This window comes from Marmota monax, unplaced genomic scaffold, assembly GCF_021218885.2.
Source record: "Marmota monax isolate L192 unplaced genomic scaffold, Marmota_monax_Labrador192_F-V1.1 WCK01_AAM20220418_F8-fsc00023, whole genome shotgun sequence".
In the NCBI taxonomy this organism is placed as follows: domain Eukaryota; kingdom Metazoa; phylum Chordata; class Mammalia; order Rodentia; family Sciuridae; genus Marmota; species Marmota monax.
The window spans coordinates 2,879,230-2,897,119 of record NW_026692907.1 but is presented as its reverse complement, the minus strand read 5'-3'; the positions used below and the strand labels follow the sequence as shown (position 1 = coordinate 2,897,119).

The following is a 17,890-nucleotide window of genomic DNA, read 5'->3' as shown; positions in this document are numbered from 1 at the left end:
TGACCTGGGGCAAGTTAGTTAACCTCTCTGAACCCGTTGCATCATCAATCAAATCTCATAGAGTTATTGTGAGGGTCAAGTGAGGATGTGTGTAATGTGGATGGTGTAGTGCCTAGAGCTTAGTAGCTGCTCAATAAATAATAGCTACAACCCTTCTGTTCTTCCCCTCCCCTGGAGGGTCAGGGTTGTGACATTAAGAAGTTCAGGGATCAAGGTACATGGCCTCTCCTCCATCTTGCCAGGTCCCTGCTGCCCTTCCCTCATGGTTCTTGGTGACAGCCTGAGCACAGTCAGAGGTGGCTCCACCTGGACTGTAGCAGAAACCCAAACAAAGGGACATTTCCCATGCCTGAAGAGTCATCTTCTAAAGGAACACTAAAGAAAAAAAAAAAAAAAAGCCAGAGGCTAAAGTCAAAGAAGTCAAAAAAGACCAGAGTCCGGAGGGCATGACCTAATCATCCCGGATGATGCCATGCTCCACTCTCACACCCATGGCAGACATCGCTAATCAATCACCGAGCTGCCCTCAGAATCCTGCTGAACCCAAGCTTCACATAGCTTGTACCAGTCAATGACAGGAGCCCATCCCCCTCAGCCCCTTCTGCCTCAGGGCACATCAGCCAGGCTTACAGCTGCCAGCACTGACTTTTCTTTGCTTACTTCAGGCCAGCAGGGCCAGGAATGAACAGCCACCAGCCACTGTCAATCAATGGCCAGCAGGGATGGGGACTAAAGCTGCAGTGCCCTCAGCCTCCGGTCCGGTACCTCACGGGGGTGTCTTCTCCACCAGGGTTCCTGAATGCCCCAGAAGGGCCCCGTTCCACTAGCATAATGGGAGCTGGCTGGCCCACGAGCTCTTGGTGAAGCCCTTTGTCCCTGTCCCCTACCCCTCACTTCCCAGCCCACGTTTCTTGGGCTCATTCCCATTTACATCCATTTCCCTTGGTTCTTGTCTTGGGGTCTGATTCTGAGGAATCCTAAACTCAAACACCCCTTCCTCCATAAAATAAATATCCCTTTATTTTATGGAAGGGAAAGAGTGGTTTTCCCAAGCCAGAGCCAGAGACAGGGCCCTAATGAGAACCCCATTCTCCAGGCCTAGGATTTACTCCTTCCCAGTGTCATTTGTTACCTCTTGGGGGCTGTCCCTGGTCTGCCCATCCCACTCCACCCCCAGGGATTCTATTTCCCAATGATCACAGGTTAGAAAACCCAGGGGCACCAGACACAGTGTGCAGGGAGACTCTGCCTGAAACCCCCGGACTTATTTCAGAAGGTGACACCTCTTTTCTCTTGGTGCTGGTCCTTAGACCAGTCCCATAAACTTCTAGAGCCCCAGTGTCCTGAGCAGTGGAGTAGGTTGCTGGGGAAACCGTACCATGCTGGTGTGTGGAAGGAGCTCCCTGACTTCCCCCACCTCAGATGCCATCTCAGGAAAAATAAAAACACACAGTGCCATGTTTTAAAAGACAATAATCCAAAACTATATTTGCTTTGTAACTTTAGTGGCAAATGCATATTCTTTCAGCTGATATTTCCTACTTAATTGAACAGGAGAACATCCATGAGAAAATGACCCCTGCTTTCTAGCACTGGAATGTAACTCTGGATATTTCTGCCTGTACCCGGCACCCTGGTGCAGCCAGTGCCTTGAGATGCTGCAGTCTCACCTTTGATGTGGAGGAAAAAGCACATGCTAAAAAGTTTACAGAGTTTAAATCTCACCCCTCCACCCACTGTGTGACCTGGAGCCCAGGGTGGTTTCTCCCTCTCTGAACGTCGGGCTCTTCATCTGTGCAGTGGGAGTGAGGATTTCACCTACTGTGCTGCTGTCAGACTGAGCGTTGCCTCCCTGCCCAGTCCTCTGCCAGGGAGGCAGCTGGGAGGGGACCACCCACAGAAGAGGGTGCGGCCTCTTGTTGTCCCTCCTCCAGGTAGCCCCTGGTGACAAGATAGGGTACCTGTTGAGTTCTCTGCTCTCTACCTCAGTTCCTGAAGTCTGGGTGCTGGAGGCATGAACAAGATCTTCCCCCAGGTAAGAGCTGCCCTGAGCTGGCTCCTGCCCTCAGGATGGTAAACCCTGCTCCTAGGAGTGGAGAAGAAAGGGGGGTCCTTTGACACCCTGCTGGGCCACCAAGGTGAATCAGAACCCACCCTACCACATGGCAGGGGTCCCAGCAGGTGAACCAGCCAGAGTTCAAGTGGCCAGTGCTGGGCAGGAGCCGGGAGCCAGGTGCACAGAGACCGGGAAGCGATCAGCACTGTGGCAGAGGGGCCCCAGGGAGGAGCGGCCGGAGCAAGTTGCAGGATGAGTGTTTGCCAAGTGGACCACAGAGGAAAAGGGATTCCGCCCCATCAGCGAGTGGAAATGGGAGGCAGTAGCAAGAGTGTGGAGCACTCAGTTACAGCTGTGGGACCAGGAGTCTTATCTGAGGCTCTCAGCCACCCATTCTGAAGACGCCCTGAGGCTGGGCACCGCCTCTCCTAAGGCTCTGTTCTTTTGGGCAGGGGGATGTCACCCGCAATGCTGCTGCTGGAACCAAAGCCCGCCCTGGAGGGGAAGGTAAAGGACCTGAGGCCTGTGGGCCTCCTCCCACGGGTGGGGATGCCTTGGAGCCCAGCAGCCGGCTGCAAAGGCACAAAGAGGGTCCAAGCCTCCACTGTCCTTCTGCCCCCCATATAGATGGCATCTGTTCCCAGCTTCCTGGCCAGTCATGCCGACAGTCAGTTACTTAATAGGACTGTTCATTATCTCCATGCACAAGCATTTATGGGGCACCTACTGTGTGCTATGTCCCTCACAGGCGCTGCGCTGCTTACAATGCCCCCATGTAATGTTGAGAAAGGAGCCCAGAGTCAAATCCCTGACTCGGTGAGTGACATGGGCAACTCTCTGTACCTCTAAGGGATCAAGCACCCCAGGATCACACAATTATTTAGCACCTATCATGTGCCACTGACTCACGGTGCTACCAGGGCTATTTATTCTCTTTGCCTTTATGAAGTAAAGGGAAGTAAGAGCATGTATTTATTGAGTGTCTCCCATGTGCCTTGTCTTGACCCATGTTTGCTCTATGACAAAACAGACCCAAAGAGGCAGATGGCAGCAACAGCTATAAAGAATCCACCCTACTATGTGTCTGGCTCTGCACCATCTCTTTCAATCCTCAGAACAGCTGTTTGCAGGGTTGGGTGTTATTAAGAGCAATAACAGATGAGACAGCTGAGACTAGGAGGTTTGGGTAATCAGGTCACCATCACCCAGCTGGAAGGTGGGAAAGACAAAGTTGAAATTCTAACCAAGGTCCCTCTTGTAGCAAAGCCCAGTGCTTTTTTTGTTGTTGTTGTTATGGGCGCTTACTACTGAGCCATATCCCCAGCCTTTTTTATATTTTATTTTGATGCAGGATCTCACTAAGTTGCTAAGGTCTCTCTAAACTGCTGAGACTGGTTTTGAACTTGCGATCCTCCTGCCTCAGCCTCCCCTGGTGCTGGGATCACAGGCACGCTCCACTGTGCCCGGCCCAGGGCCTTTGCTGCTCTGCACTGGTGTTTCTGCTTCCAAGTCCTAGCTCACGGTGGGCGTGGCTGCCGGACCAGCAGGTTCCTTTCCTCCATCTGTCCAGGGAGGCAATGACACATAAAGATTTTGGGGCTTTGCAGTATGTCATCTTCTCCTGGGAGTGAGCTTCAGTTTAGCAGGTTCAGCACTGAGTCCCCCCTCTCCCTTCCCCCGGGGACCCCACCTTGCAAGTAGCCTATGCTGCACAAATATTTGAGAAGTGGCTGCTTGGCTGAGCAGGACACCTCCCCTGGCCCAGCTTTGCACTGTCTCCCGGGTTACCTGCCCTGTGTTTACCTGCCAGGGCTGCAGGGATTATTGGCTTTAGAGCCTCCTGTCGACCTGCTTTTGTCACCTCTCCCAGCACAGGGCACGCCCACATCCTGTCCTGCAGGCCATCCACCAGCTTCCAGGTTTCCATGGCCTCTCCTGGAACACCCTCTTTAGGCCTCCCTGGCCTCCCCTGCAGGGGTAGCGCCCATGCTTCTGAAGCTGCATGGAGCTCACGGGGCACCTGGCCCACACTTTCTTAGCACCCTTTACACCTAACGCCACCCAGGTCCACTTCTAACTGGCAGGTGGCTCTGGGCAAGTGAGTGGATTGAGTGGAAATGACCCAAACTCATCAAATTGATAGCCTTCCCCTGGATCTCTGGCTGAGTATATTCCCAAAGTATTCACAAAGCACCTACTGTGTGCCTGCCTCAGAGCTAGTAACAGATATGAATCAACCTGCTCCTGCCCTTTTTTTTTTTTTTGGAGGTATCTGTGACCTGGACCTGACAGTAGCCCACACTCATTCCTGTGTTCATGCTTCACCTTCTAATGCAACCATAAAATTTTGGGGAACAAAATCAGAGCCACAGTTACTTTTGTGTCCTCTTCAGAGCAAGATACCCAGAAGGTCCTCAATTAAGATTTCTTTCATTATTTTGCCAGCAAGAGAGGATAAAGAGAGGATAAAGGAGAAAAGTGTAGTCCTAGGAGCACTGCTATACACAAGAGAGATGCTCAATAAACACTAAGAATAGCTCACACCTAGCACTTACTATGTGCAAATGCTGTCCTGGTATACTAATTCAACAAACTGACCCATACGATGGTCCCCATTTTCCATATGAGGAAACTGAGGCACAGAAAAAATAAGTGACTTAATGTTGCTCACCTAGGAAGTGGTGGAGCTGGGACTCCAGTGTACTGACAGGCTTTAGAATGGACAAACAACTAAAATCCTGGAAAGGATACCAGTTGTGGCATTTGACAGTGTGGACGCACATCCTAGCTTTTCATAGAGTAAACTGGACCTTTGCTTCTCTGAACCTTAGTTTCTTCATCCATCAAAATAAAGGGTGGTTTTGCTGGGCATAGTGGTGCACACCTGTAATCCCAGCGACTTGGGAGGCTGAGGCAGGAGGATCACAAGTTCAAGGCCAGCCTCAGCAACTTAGTGAGATGCTGTCTCAAAATGATAAAAAAAAGGGCTGGTATAGCTCAGTGGTTAAGCACCCCTGAGTTCAATCCCTGGTACCAAAAAATAAATAAAGGGTGGTTTTGAAAAATAGAAATAATGGTTATGAAGGACTTGATGTCACTTCCACCCCACAGTAGGGACTGAATGCACAGGTTTCCATCTCTGCATCCTGAGGAGGCTGCCTGGAGCATAGGCGGGTGAGGACTGTGGAGGATGAGGTCTGGAGCAGAGGCCAGCCGGGTAGCACTTGGTGGTAGTGGGTTGGCAGGGAGAAGCCAGAGCCCCTTGGAGGATGCAGGAGCCCTCTTTCTGGGAAGTTCTCCTGCCTTGGCCTTCCCTGTGGGGGTGCTTGCTGGGGCCAGATCAGTGCAGGGGACCCCTGGGCCCAGTGCTAGCCACTGGCTGCAGCATCAACATGTGTCCCAACCCTCACAGCAACCTGCGGCCCCTGCTGCTCCCGACGTGGGGCCTGCCTCTCGGCCTTCCTGCTGTTCCTGCTGGCAATGCTCGCGGCCCTCATCACCCTGGTCACCATCGTTGGACTCCCTTCACGCACATCAGGTGGTCATGAGGGGATGGGTCAGACCTGCTGCAGGGTACGGGGAGCCCAGCCCTCCCTGGCTTCTGCAAGTGCTTTTTGCATAATTCCTTAGGATGCAAACGCAGACACACACTGTACACATGTCTCTGAGCCTTGGTTTGCACATCTATGACACGAGTTGTCGAGAAGACCCAGCTCTGATGTCGCCTCCTCCTGAAAGCCTTCCCTGACTCCGAGGCTGGGTTAGGTGCCTCATGTCAGCCCCCACAGCCTCCACACTTCTCTTCCCCTATCCCGGTCACCCAAGAGATGGCTCTGCCGCCAGGCAGGGTGGGTGTAAGGGGACAAGATGGGGAGAGAGTGAAATTCACAGTCTTCTGCATTCCTGTGCAGGAACAGGGGACTGAGCAGAGCTGGGAATACGCAAGGAGTCGCAGTCACATGCCTGTGTGCACATGCGTGTCTGTGAGCCCGCGTGTGCCAGTAGTGTTTGCATGCACCTGGACGCACGGGTATGTGTGTCAGTGTGGGCGTGTCCACGTGTGGGCCTATTGTCGGTATCTGCGTGGGACTGTGTATGTAGGTGCAGATGTCTGTGTGAGCATGCGTGTGTCAGTGTGGGCGTCTGTGTGTGTATGTCTGTGACAGCCTGGTGTCCCTGAGCGCTGGCCTTCTCACACTAACCGAGGGTGCCAGGAGCTGAGATGTGGCTCACATGAACATACACACACACACACACACACACACACGCACACAAACCTGCTGCCATCCCCAGTGAGCACACACAGACACGTGCACAGTCTGGGGCCAGGGGACATCTCATCTGCCAGTTTCTTTCCTAAGTCTTAGGAGCAGCCCTAGGGGTGAATATGTGGGTATCTCTTCTCTCTGAGGGGGGTGACAATGACATTTCAGGGATGCTTGGGGAACAATGGGATGAAATTGAGACCGTGTTCTGTGGACCATGAAGCTGAGCCCAGATGTGAGGGATCATGACCCACAGTCCTCATGGCAGCCCAAATACATTGCTTCTGAGGTTTCCCTGAGTGGAGCACTGTCCCTAGAGCCTCCTGTGAGAGTGCAGATAAGTCTTCAGTGAGAGCCGGGACCGAGGCTGATTGTGTGCCTTCTGTGCTCTAGGTGTGTCTACAGAGAAGCGTTTACTGCACCCACATGAGTCCTACGGGGGTGGGCTTTGGGTCTCATTGTGCCGGACTTAGCTCTCCTCTGGGAAGCCCTCTCTGGGTCGAGAGGTCAGATCATCTGCTCAAGGTTATACAGCTGGCAGGAGGCCACACTGGGACTTAAAGGATCCCTACCATTGAGTAAACAGGGCCGGTGTACTGTCCCAGCCTCTCAGGGTGGAGCTTGGGTGGGGCTCAATGCCCGCCTAGGTGCTGCCCTTGTGAGCACCACCCTGACTCTCTGGGGCCTCCCCTACCCACACAGGGGCCCAGGCCTGTGTGACGCTGACTAACAGGACAGGCTTCTTGTGTGGGGACCGGAGGAGCTGCATCTCCGCCAGCCAGGTGTGTGATGGCCTTCGCACCTGTCCCCACGGCGATGACGAGGATGAGAGCTTGTGCCGTGAGTGCCCCTTAGTCATGCCCTGCCCAGATCAGCCCTCCCGAGGGTGGCCCCCACCTCATCTCTCCCTGCAGCTCCACTGAAGCCTGACCATCTCTGAGCAAGTCAGGCCCCAGGCCTTTGAAGATACAGTGCCTCTGGCCGGAAACCCCTGTCCCCACCCTGCCTCAGTCAGGTATACATGCGTACATGCCTTCACTGTGCACCTCCACTCCCAGAGGACCTGTATTCGTCCTTCAAGAAAGAATTCAAGGGCGAAGTAGCCTCCAGGAAGCCTCCCCTGATTCCTGCACTAGGTTGAGGGTCCACAACTGCCGTGCCTCCCTGGGACCCAGCCCTAGGCTTATTGGTGTCATCTCTGCAGCCCCATCAGACTCAGCTCCCCTGGGGCAGTTCTGGTCTGCTTGAGCTCGGCACAGATGGGTATCTGGAATGACACCAAATGAACCAGTGGACGAATGGATGGGAAGACCTGGACCCACACCCCAGAGGCCAGACAGATCTCGGGAGAAAGGAGAACCAGCAGGGGGAGATTCAGTACCTGAAGCCCCAGGGGGGAGAGAGCCTGATGAGGTGGGGTGGAGCCGAGCCGGCAGGGACGGTGCCTGGCGCTCAAACCCTGAACAGCCTCTAGTCGGTGCCCCAGCTCCTATCCACCCCCTCTGCCAGAAGCCCCGACAAGTCACCAACCTCTGCTTGCATATTCCTGGGATGGGGAACTTGCCACCTGGGGTGGCCGCCCCCAGCTTTGAATGCTCTTCCCAAGGAAAGGCATGCCTTGTCCTGCAAGTACTGCTATTTCCAGTGTTCTCCCAGACTGGTTCCCGCCCGGCTCTCTCCTCAACCCCTGCCCCAATAGACCATCTTTCAATCTTTCTCCTGTGATGGTGGTTCTGCATGGATTTGGGGGTTCCCTCTCTGGCCTGCTTCTTTAGGTCACACCCTGAACTCCCACAGTCACCCTCCAGGGGACCCGGTTCCTGCTCCCTCCCATTCTACCAGTGTACACATACCAACTGCCCATGTCCCTCTCCCTGGTCAGGCCCCAGAAACATCCATCACACTCCTGCCTGAATCTGTCCAGTCCAAGGATCCCGAGTCTGGATCTTTTCCCTCCAGTATGGATGTGGCCTAAGTTTGTGTGAACTTTGGATTTTCCTGTCACACGGCTGCCTAACACAGAGCCCACTTTTGAGAAAGGTGCTCTGGGTCCCTCTCAAGAGGCGTGTAAGCCACACCTGCTTAGTTCTGAGACCCAAGTGCAAGAATCGCACCTGTTACATTCCAGTTGGAGGAGGCTTCCTGGAGGTGAAGGAGTTTGAACCTGGACTTGAAGGCAGAATGATTTAAAATTGGTGTCAAGGAGACTCTTCTGGAAGGAGAAATAGCGCAAGCAATGGTGTGGTGGGGAGGCGGAGCTGGGCAGGGGGTGAGGAAGGGCGAGGCAGCCCTCTGGGCCTCTTGCTGGATGCACAGGCAAAAAAGTACTCCTCTCCGTGGACTTGACCTCCTCTCCCACGAGACCTGTGCCCTTCCTGGGACGAGCAGGAGGTGACCCTGAGTTTGACAACTGCCAGGGTGGCCAGGATGATCCACCTCCAGATGGCCCCGAGGTAGCTGTGGCTAGGTGTGAACTTCTTCCTGCTTCCTCTGTCCCTCTGCAGGAGATGTGCCCCAGAACCTCCCCAGCTTCCTTGTGGCTCGCTGTGGAGACCTGGCCTCCTGGATCTACTCAGACCAAAAGTGTGATGGGATCAACAACTGCGGGGACTGCTCAGATGAACTGAGCCCAGGTGGGGGACTGGCACAGGAGGGACTGGGGCAGGTGGCCAGGCCGTGGCCAGAGGGCAGAGGTTGACCAGGGAATCTGTGAGGTTCCACTCTACCTGCCTTCCCTGCATCCCGGGAAGAAGCTTTCTACTCCTGCTTGAATGCCTCAGGGTGGGGTGCTCACTACCTTGGGGCCTCCTGGCGGTTCTTTCTCCTATGAGGGGCAACTTACCTTTGAGGGCACAGATGAGGACACTGGGACCCAGAGGTCATCATGTAAGGAGACGTGCATGGCCCACCTGGGATTTGAACCTGGGTTTTCCCCATGAAGAAAGCAGGGCAAGAATGGCTGGACCCGACTTGTATGTAGGTAAGCTGAAGCTCCAAGAGGAGAAGGGACAGCAAGTGACAGAAAGGGACCTCGGGTGAAAACCCGTCTCCTGACTCCCTGTCTGGAGTCTTGCTCCTTTAAATCCCTTCCCTGGTGTTCAATCAACAATCACGCCCAGAACACCGTTGGGCCTGGGCCTGGTACAAGATTCCAGTGGGGGACAGTCAGGGGTCAGAGAAGGATGCCCCCAGGACTCACATCATGCCGACGACAAAAGGAAATGCTGGGCCCTGAAGGAGGCAAGGGAGGCTTGTCAGGAGAGGTGACGTTCCAGGGTTTCAACAGCTGGGCGTGCTGGTGCATGCCTGTAATCCCAGCTACTCTGGAGGCTGAGGCAGGAGGATCACAAGTTTGAGGCCAGTCTGGGCAATTTAGTGAGACTCTGTCTCAAAATAAAATAAAAGGGACTGGAAATGTAGCTCAGAGGCAGAGCACTTGTCTAGCATGCACAAGGCCCTGGGTGTGTTGCCCAACACCGAGGGGCGGGGGGAATAGATAGGGTTTCAACAGGCAGGGGCTGACATGAAGTCCAGGGTACAGGGTACAGGGTACAGGGTACGGGGCAAGGGAGAGAAGTCTGTGAGGCACCACTGGGGAAACTTCAGGGGTTGGTGTAGCTGGAGTTAGGATAAGGCTGGGAGGTAGAGCAGGTGATAGGGAGGGGGAATCAGCAGCCATTCATATTTGAGCACTACTGTCTTCCTTAATAACAACCTTGAGTAGATGCAGAAACTGAGGCTCAGACAGGGTGAGGGAGGAAACATCGAGTAGTGGGGTCTCAATTCTCTCCTCTGCAAGAAAACCAAGAACACAGTCAGCCCATGTCAGATGGGGTGGGGTTACGGGGAGCTATGGCAGGTTTCAGAGCTAGGGAGTGCCCTGGGGCCTGGAGTGCTCCAGGACACCACAGTGGTTCTTCTACCTGCTTTTATCCCCTCAGTGACTGCATGCCCACCCTGTGACGCTGGGTGGTGGCGCTGCTCTCCAACTGTCTTCAAATACTGCAGCTGTATCCCAAGGACTCTCTGCCAGGACCACGTGCAGCACTGCTCTGACTGGTCCGATGAGTACTCCTGTCCCGGACCCTGAGAGGGCCTTCCAGGCCAGCGGGAGAGGCTGGTTGGAATGGCACTGGTAACTCTTCACAAGAACGTCAAGTCCTGGACCAAAAGGCAAGAGGAGCCTTCAAAATCTTCTAGCAGGATCTACACACTGTATCTCAATAGGAATTGCCTCTTCACTTTTCCAGTTGCTCAGCCACTGCTTGAATGCCTCCAGTGACAGGGAGCTCACTAACACGTTGTCAGTTTCTAACAAAGACGAGGAGAATCTGCCCCTATGGTTTTAGGCCTGTCTCTGAGACAACGCGGAGGAAATGTGGTCCTCTACTCCATGCCAGGCTTGCTGATCCCAATCTTGTCCCCTTTAGAAGAAATGTTTGAGACTTAAGTGTCAAGCTAGGAGTTTAGCCCCCAAGGGGGGTACATAAGTAAAGTATATGCCACTCCCTGCCTATTTGGTATCTAAGGCAGATGGTGCTGGGTTCGGAGGCCACTTTAGCTAGCTGAGCAGCCCTGGGCTCTTGAGGAAGGGGCTCTATTTTGGTCCCAGAGCTGGACTGAGCCATTTCTCTGCATACTTTTCCAGCTTCACAGCACCCAGGCAGGTAGGGATAGATGTCTCCATTAGACAAATGAGGAAACTGAGGCCCAGAGCAGGAAATGGCTTGCCCAGGATCTTGCAGCAAAGTCAAGGCTGAAACTGTTCCACGTACCCAGACAGGTTCCATGTGCCCTCAACCTCAAGACCTTTCTAAAAGCTACCAATATGGTCCTTCCTTGGCAGGGGCAGTCTCTAAGGGGTATTATAAGAGGTAGCTTGAGGGGCAGAAATGGTCCCACACTTATTCTGAAAGAGAGTCTTGGAATCTGGCCAAGGGGAGGGTTCCTGTTAAAGGAGACAGGTGTGTCCCCATTGGAAATTATTGAAATTGGTTTTAGATAGCAGTCTTGCATATGTTTTGAACTGAAAATGAGCATTGGAGAGGCTGGTGAGCCCCGGGTCACTCTTCCCCTCTTTCATTCATTTGTTCGTTCATGCATCAGTCTCTGCTTTCTCTGGGCAAACCAGGAGCAGGGTGCTGGTCCCCCCAAGAAGAGAACTGGGTCCCAGCACAGGAGGAATATGGAGTCTTACGGAGATCACACCTCACACCCTGGAGGGATGAGTGGGACAGCAGGAAATTCTGGGCCCCAAGGAAGGACCTCTAGGAGCCAGGACAATTACATCCCTGACTCTGAGCAACTGGAACCAGTTCCTGGGACAGGGAACCTCTGGGCTCCTGCCAGAGGGACAGTCAGCTTTCTGCTCTGTCACCATTGGCTGGGTTTCTTTCCAACTGCAGCCCAAGCAGGGGCTATGGAGGGTCTCAGGCATCGAACTGGCCTTAGGGGGCCGGGAGGCTTTTCAGAGGGTGGGGTAGAGGAAAAGGACATTCCTGAGTTGGTCCATGTGAACTGAGACGTGACAGGGTACAGCTCAGCCAGGGAATGTCCACCCAACCAGTGGCCAAAGCGTAGGGTGGCAGAGGAGACAGCTGGAGAGGGGGGAGCAGGGACCGAGCATGATGGGCACAGCATGTCACACTTCATCCCAAGGCCAGTGAGGTGTCATGGTGGGGGGCATGAAGCAGGAAAACGGAACTGCTTTTAGAGCACTTAAGACCTCTCACTTGTAGAGACAGGCGGCTTGTCGAAGGGCATGTTTCTGGTGGGGACCAGAACCAGACGCATGGACTCAGAAACCTAGGTGCGTGCCGTGACAGCTCAGTATTCTGTGCTGTCTCTGGAGGGCTGGAAAAACTTGCTCAGAGGGGTCCCCTGTCTCAGGAGCTGGTTCCAGTTGCTCAGAGGGGATGGCTGAGCAGGGCCTTGACCTCGAAGAGGACTGAGCCAGGAGGAAAGCGGGAAATGGAGGACAGATGGACTTGGGACAGGAGTAGGGGCTGGGCAGGGACAGGCAGCCAGGCACAGGGAGGGCACCAGTAACTAAAGGAGCATGAAGTGTTCCCTGTGCCCAGACTGCACAAGCTGTAGAGAGGGACCTTGACTGAGGGGGTGAAGTAGCTGCAACCAAGGCTCAGGAAGGATGACTGAGCACCAGGTTAGCTCACAGCCTTGCCAAGAGGGCAAAGTGAGATCCAGAATGCAAATGCCATCAAAAAACAGAAGAAGGGTTGCCAAGAGCCGTGCCAGAGCCTCTGGGGAGTATTAGCTGCAGTGTTTAGTGAGCACTTAGTCCAGGCTTGGCACCGCTGCAAGCCTTGTCTCTGGAATATCATTTCCTCCAATTCTCAAGAACCTGGTTTATTACTCACACCCTTCCAGAGGCACAGAGAGATGAAGCTGCTTGCTTACCATCACATAGCCTTCAGGATAGAGCCAGGAGCTAAACTTACACAGGCCCAAATTCTCAGCCCATCACAGCCCTCCTGATGGCTCACTCTACGTCAGCCTGGTCTTCCCAGCCAGGAATGGGGAGCCAGGGAGCCACAGCCTGTAAACAGGAAGTGGCTGAGGTTGGCAGAACCTGTGTTTATTCCTCTGTTTATTGGTTTTTCCTTTCAGAAAGGAGCAGGTGCCATAGCAATATCCCAACAGCGCTGCTTATGCAGGCCCCCAGAGACAGCAACACAGGGCAGCCTGGCAGGCCCTCCCCAGACCAAGGAGGCAGAGTAGGCTGGAGCAAGAACCCAGCAGCCCGTGTCAATATTTGTCTTCTCTCATCCTCCCTGGCCCCAGCAACAAGATCAGGACTTTAAGTACAACAGGTTCTTTGCTGTGCAAACACTCAGGGATAGATTAATGGAATTTAAAGCGGCTCAGGCTTGGCCCCAGGGTTTGGATTGGAAATCTGGTCTGGTTTAACTGTCTGCTGTCACTGTTGGCCCCGGGCTCTCCTTTCATCCTTAGGCTCACAGAGCCACAGACATTAGAGCTAGTAGGGACCTCAGAGGCCGCCAGCCTTTTTTTTTTTTTAACATTTATTTTTTAGTTATAGATGGATACAAATCCCCATTTTATTTTTATGTGGTGCTGAGGATCGCACCCACTGCATCTTAAATGCTAGGTGAGCGCTGTACCTCTGAGCCCCAGCCCCAGCCCCATCAGCCAGGCTTTTGACAAAAGAGAACACCAATCCAAAGCTGCACTGCCTAGTGGTTATTGCTGGGGATTTTGAGGGCCACCCACAACTCCAGACCAGGTAGAAGCAATTTCGCTGAGTCCTAAAAAGGCACACGCACACATGTATTCACACAATAGTCCTTGTTTGTCTGTGGGGATGTACTCCAAAACTCCTAGAGGATGGGCAAATAGCATCAAAACTACATATATTATGTTGTTTTCTATACATACATAGAAAAGTTTGATTTATAAATTGGGCATGATAGGAGATTAATGACAATGACTACTAATAAAATAGCGATATACTGTAATACAGCAATATACTGTAATAAAATTGCCAGTAACAGTTCTCTTGTGCTTTCGGGCATTATTAAGCAAAATAAGGGTTACTTTAATACAACACTGCAATGTCTCAATAGTCAAGGGCTATTAATTTCTAACAGGAGGGTAGTATATACAGTGTGGATATGCTAGGATGTCTTTTTTCTCTGATTACTTTTCAGATTTTCTTTTATCATTGCTTTTGAACAATTATATTATGATGTGTGCCTTGGTGTGGGATTCTTGGTCCAATCTACAAAAAAATTTTTTTTTAATTTTTTAAATATTTATTTTTCAGCTTTGGGCGGACACAACATCTTTGTTTGTATGTGGTGCTGAGGATCGAACCCGGGCCGCACGCATGCCAGGCGAGCGCGCTACCGCTTGAGCCACATCCCCAGCCCCCAATCTACAAAAATTTTGACCATTATTTCTTTAAGTATTTTCTCTGTCCCTCTTCTTCTCTCCTCATAATCTCTAATTACATACATACTGAGCAGTATATGTCCACAGTTCACTAATATTCTGCTCATGGTCTTACAAATTGTTTTTCCTGGGCTGGGATTGTGGCTTAGTGGTAGAGCTCTTGCTTAGCACATGCGAGGCCCTGGGTTTGATTCTCAGCACCACACAAAAATAAATAAATAAAATAAAAGATACTGTGTTCAACTACAACTAAAAAATAAATATTAAAAAATTGTTTTTCCTCTCAGCATTTTATTTTGGATAGTTTCTATTGATCTGTCTTCAAATTCACAGTTTCTTTCTTCTTCAATATTTAATTTGTCATTAATTCCATTGGTGCATTTTTCACTCCGAAGTTTGATTTGGGTCCTTGATATTCTCCATGTCTCTACTTAACTCTTCAACGCATGGAGCACAATTATAGCTATTAATCTCTCTCTCTCTCTCTCTGCCGATTCTAGTATCTATATCAGTCTTGAGTTGATTCAGATAAACTGAGTTTTCTCCTCATTGTGAAGTATACTTTCTTGCTTCTTTTAAATGCCTAGTAGTTTTATTTAAAAAATATTTATTTTTTAGTTGTAATTGGACACAATACCTTTATTTTATTTACTTATTGTTATATGGTGCTGAGGATTGAACCCAGGGCCTTACACATACTAGGTGAGTGCTCTACTGCTGAGCCACAAGCCCAGCCTCCTAGTAGTTTTATTTTAATACAACAGCTTTATTGTGTTATAATGTACATACCATATAATCCATTCATTTAAAATGTACTATTCCATGTGTTTTAGTATATTCAGAGTTGTGCAGCCATCATCATATTCACTATTAAAACATTTTCATCACAACAAATAGCAACCCTTGTAACTATTAACAGTCATCCCCAACTACCCATTCTTAGACAATCACTTTGTTTCTGTAGAATTACTGTATTAGTCAGTTTTTTTTTTTTTTTTTGCCACTGTGACCAAAATACCTGATAAGAACAGTGTAGAAGAGGAAAAGTTTATTTGACACTCAGAATTCCAGAGGTCTGAAATCATGCTCTGGTCCCAAGGTGGAGTAGAACATCATGGTGGAAAGCTGCAGAGGAGGAAAGCAGCTCAGGACATGGCAATCAGGAAGCAGAGAGAGCTCCACTCACCAGGGACAAAATATAAAGCCTTCAGGCACACTCCCAGTGACATACCTCCTCTATTTGCATATAGTTATCACCCAGTAATCCATATTGATGGAGTTATTTTAATATCTATTTATTTATTTTTTAGTTTTCGGCGGACACAACATCTTTGTTTGTATGTGGTGCTGAGGATCGAACCCGGGCTGCACGCATGCCAGGCGAGCGTGCTACCGCTTGAGCCACAACCCCAGCCCATATTGATGGAGTTATACTGATTAGTTGTCTACTGATTCAGGTTAAAGCTTTTATTACTCAGTCATTTCAACTCTGAAAATTTTTGCACCTCACCATTGATGAGGCTGGTTTTGAACTTGTGATTCTCCTGTCGCAGCCTCCTGAGCAGCTGGGATTACAGCATCACCACCTTACCCAGCAGGGATTTTTGCCTTTATACCCTTCACCTGAAATGGGTGTAGTCTTGCCAATTTATGAGATGCCCTCAAACCATCTTTCCTATTGTCTCTGAGTAAAGTATTTAGCATCCTGTTAGTGGCTGCAATGTCTTTAACAACCACAACTTTCTTAACCTCAGTTTTACTCTTATTTTTCTGGCCAAATTTAAAGTTTTTCAAATCTTCTCTGCTTTCTGCTCCTGAATATCACACTAAACTTGACTAAAAGCCACCAGCAATATCCATCCATGCCACCACCTGAATTCTATGCTGCATAGAAATTTATTTCACAAGATTAAGAAATCCATCACCTTTAAATTCATTCTCACAGAAAATCTCGGGACATGGGCAAAATGTAGATGACTTTTTTGCCAGAATAACATGAGTGGCCTCTAGTCCAATATCCAAAAGAGTCCTCCTTTCCCTCTGAAATCCCATGAACCCAGTCTTTACTATCCATAGTCCATTTAGCATTTTAGTCTCCTGAGCTACCACCAGACTCCCACATTAGCTTCCCTTACAAAGTTCTAAAGCTTTTCTGGCTTGCATCTCTAAACTTTTAAAAATTCTTCTCCACAAACCAGCTCCAAAGGCTTCTGAAACACATGGTTATATTAGTAACAGCAATGACCCTAGTCTTTCTATCAATTTCTGTTTGAATCAGCTTTTTCATCACTAAGATCAAAAGACCTAACAAGAACTTAGAAAAAGAAGTTTATTTTGGAGATCATGGTTTCAGAGGTTCATAGATTGCCATAGATGGCTGACTCCATCTCGGAGCCCAAGATGAGGCAGAACATCATGGCAGAAGATTGAGAAGGATAAAAAGCAAGCTCAAGACATGGCAATCAGAAAGCAGAGAGAGCATCACTCACCAGAGAAAAAATATAAACCCCAAAGGCATACCACTATTGACCTATCACCTCCAACCACACCCTATCTTCCTACAGTTACCCCTCAGTTAATCCACGTCGATCTATCATATCAAATAATTTTTATTGGATTCCAGATGTGAATTTTAATGTCTGGTGCTGAATATTTTTTTTTTAAAGAGAGAGATAGATAGATAGAGATAGAGAGAGACAGAGAGAGAGAGAGAGAATGTTTTTTTTAATGTTTAGTTTTTAGTTTTCGGCGGACACAACATCTTTGTTTGTACGTGGTGCTGAGGATCGAACCCGGGCCTCACGCATGACAGGCGAGCACGTTACCGCTTGAGCCACATCCCCAGCCCAAGTGCTGAATATTTTTATTTCTAATAAATATTATTAAGCTTCATTCTGGGACTACAGTTAATTTTCTTGGAACAGTTTGATACTTTAAGGCTTTAGTTTAAAATTTTATTTGGTGGGAAGGATACAAAATCAATATACAAAAATCAATACTTTCCTATACAGCAATAATGAATTTGCTGAAGAAGAAATCAGGAAAGTAATTCCATTCACAACAGTTTTTTAAAAATAAAATACCTAGAAATAAATCTAATCAAGGAAGTGAAAGACCTTTATAATCACGATTATAGAATACTGAATAAAGAAATTGAAGAAGACCTCAAAAGGTGGAAAGACTTCCCATGTTCATGGATAGGCAGAATTAATATTGTTAAAATGGCAATACTCTCAAAAGCAATATCAGATTCAATGCAATCTCCATCAAAATACCGCACATTCTTCACAAAACCAGAAAAAAATGTTCAAAAATTCATTTCAAGGAATAAAAGACCCAGAATTGGGTCTTTTACCAAAAAAATACCAAAAAAATGCTAAAGGCATCACAATACCTGACTTCAAATTATACTACAGAGGTATAGTAGCAAAAACAGTATGGTACTATCATGAAAACAGACACATAGACCTATGGTGCAGAATAGAAGACATAGACAAACACACACACATCTACAATCATCTGATATGTGACAAAGACATCAAAAATATATTTTTAACAAATTGTGCTGGAAAAACTGGATATCCATATGTAGAAGAATGAAATTAGATCTCTATCTCTCACGTTTCACACAGTCAAC

The 17,890-nt window shown here is 49.6% G+C and overlaps 1 protein-coding gene across 2 annotated transcripts; it reads left to right on the top strand.

Moving 5' to 3' along the window:
- Positions 1-1,939: 1,939 nt before the first annotated feature.
- Ldlrad1 (low density lipoprotein receptor class A domain containing 1) lies at positions 1,940-16,934 on the top strand. 2 transcript variants are annotated; one of them, XM_046450836.2, is made up of 7 exons: positions 1,940-2,035; positions 2,509-2,563; positions 5,469-5,594; positions 7,024-7,161; positions 8,826-8,954; positions 9,178-9,301; positions 10,263-10,390. In XM_046450836.2, the coding sequence occupies exons 1-6, from the start codon at positions 2,015-2,017 to the stop codon at positions 9,258-9,260; spliced, it is 552 nt and encodes a 183-aa protein (XP_046306792.1). In that variant the 5' UTR covers positions 1,940-2,014; the 3' UTR covers positions 9,261-9,301; positions 10,263-10,390. The 2 variants fall into 2 exon arrangements, with proteins under 2 accessions (XP_046306792.1, XP_046306791.1); XM_046450835.2 differs by lacking the exon at positions 9,178-9,301 and having other exon boundaries at positions 10,263-16,934.
- The last annotated feature ends 956 nt before the right edge of the window (positions 16,935-17,890 follow it).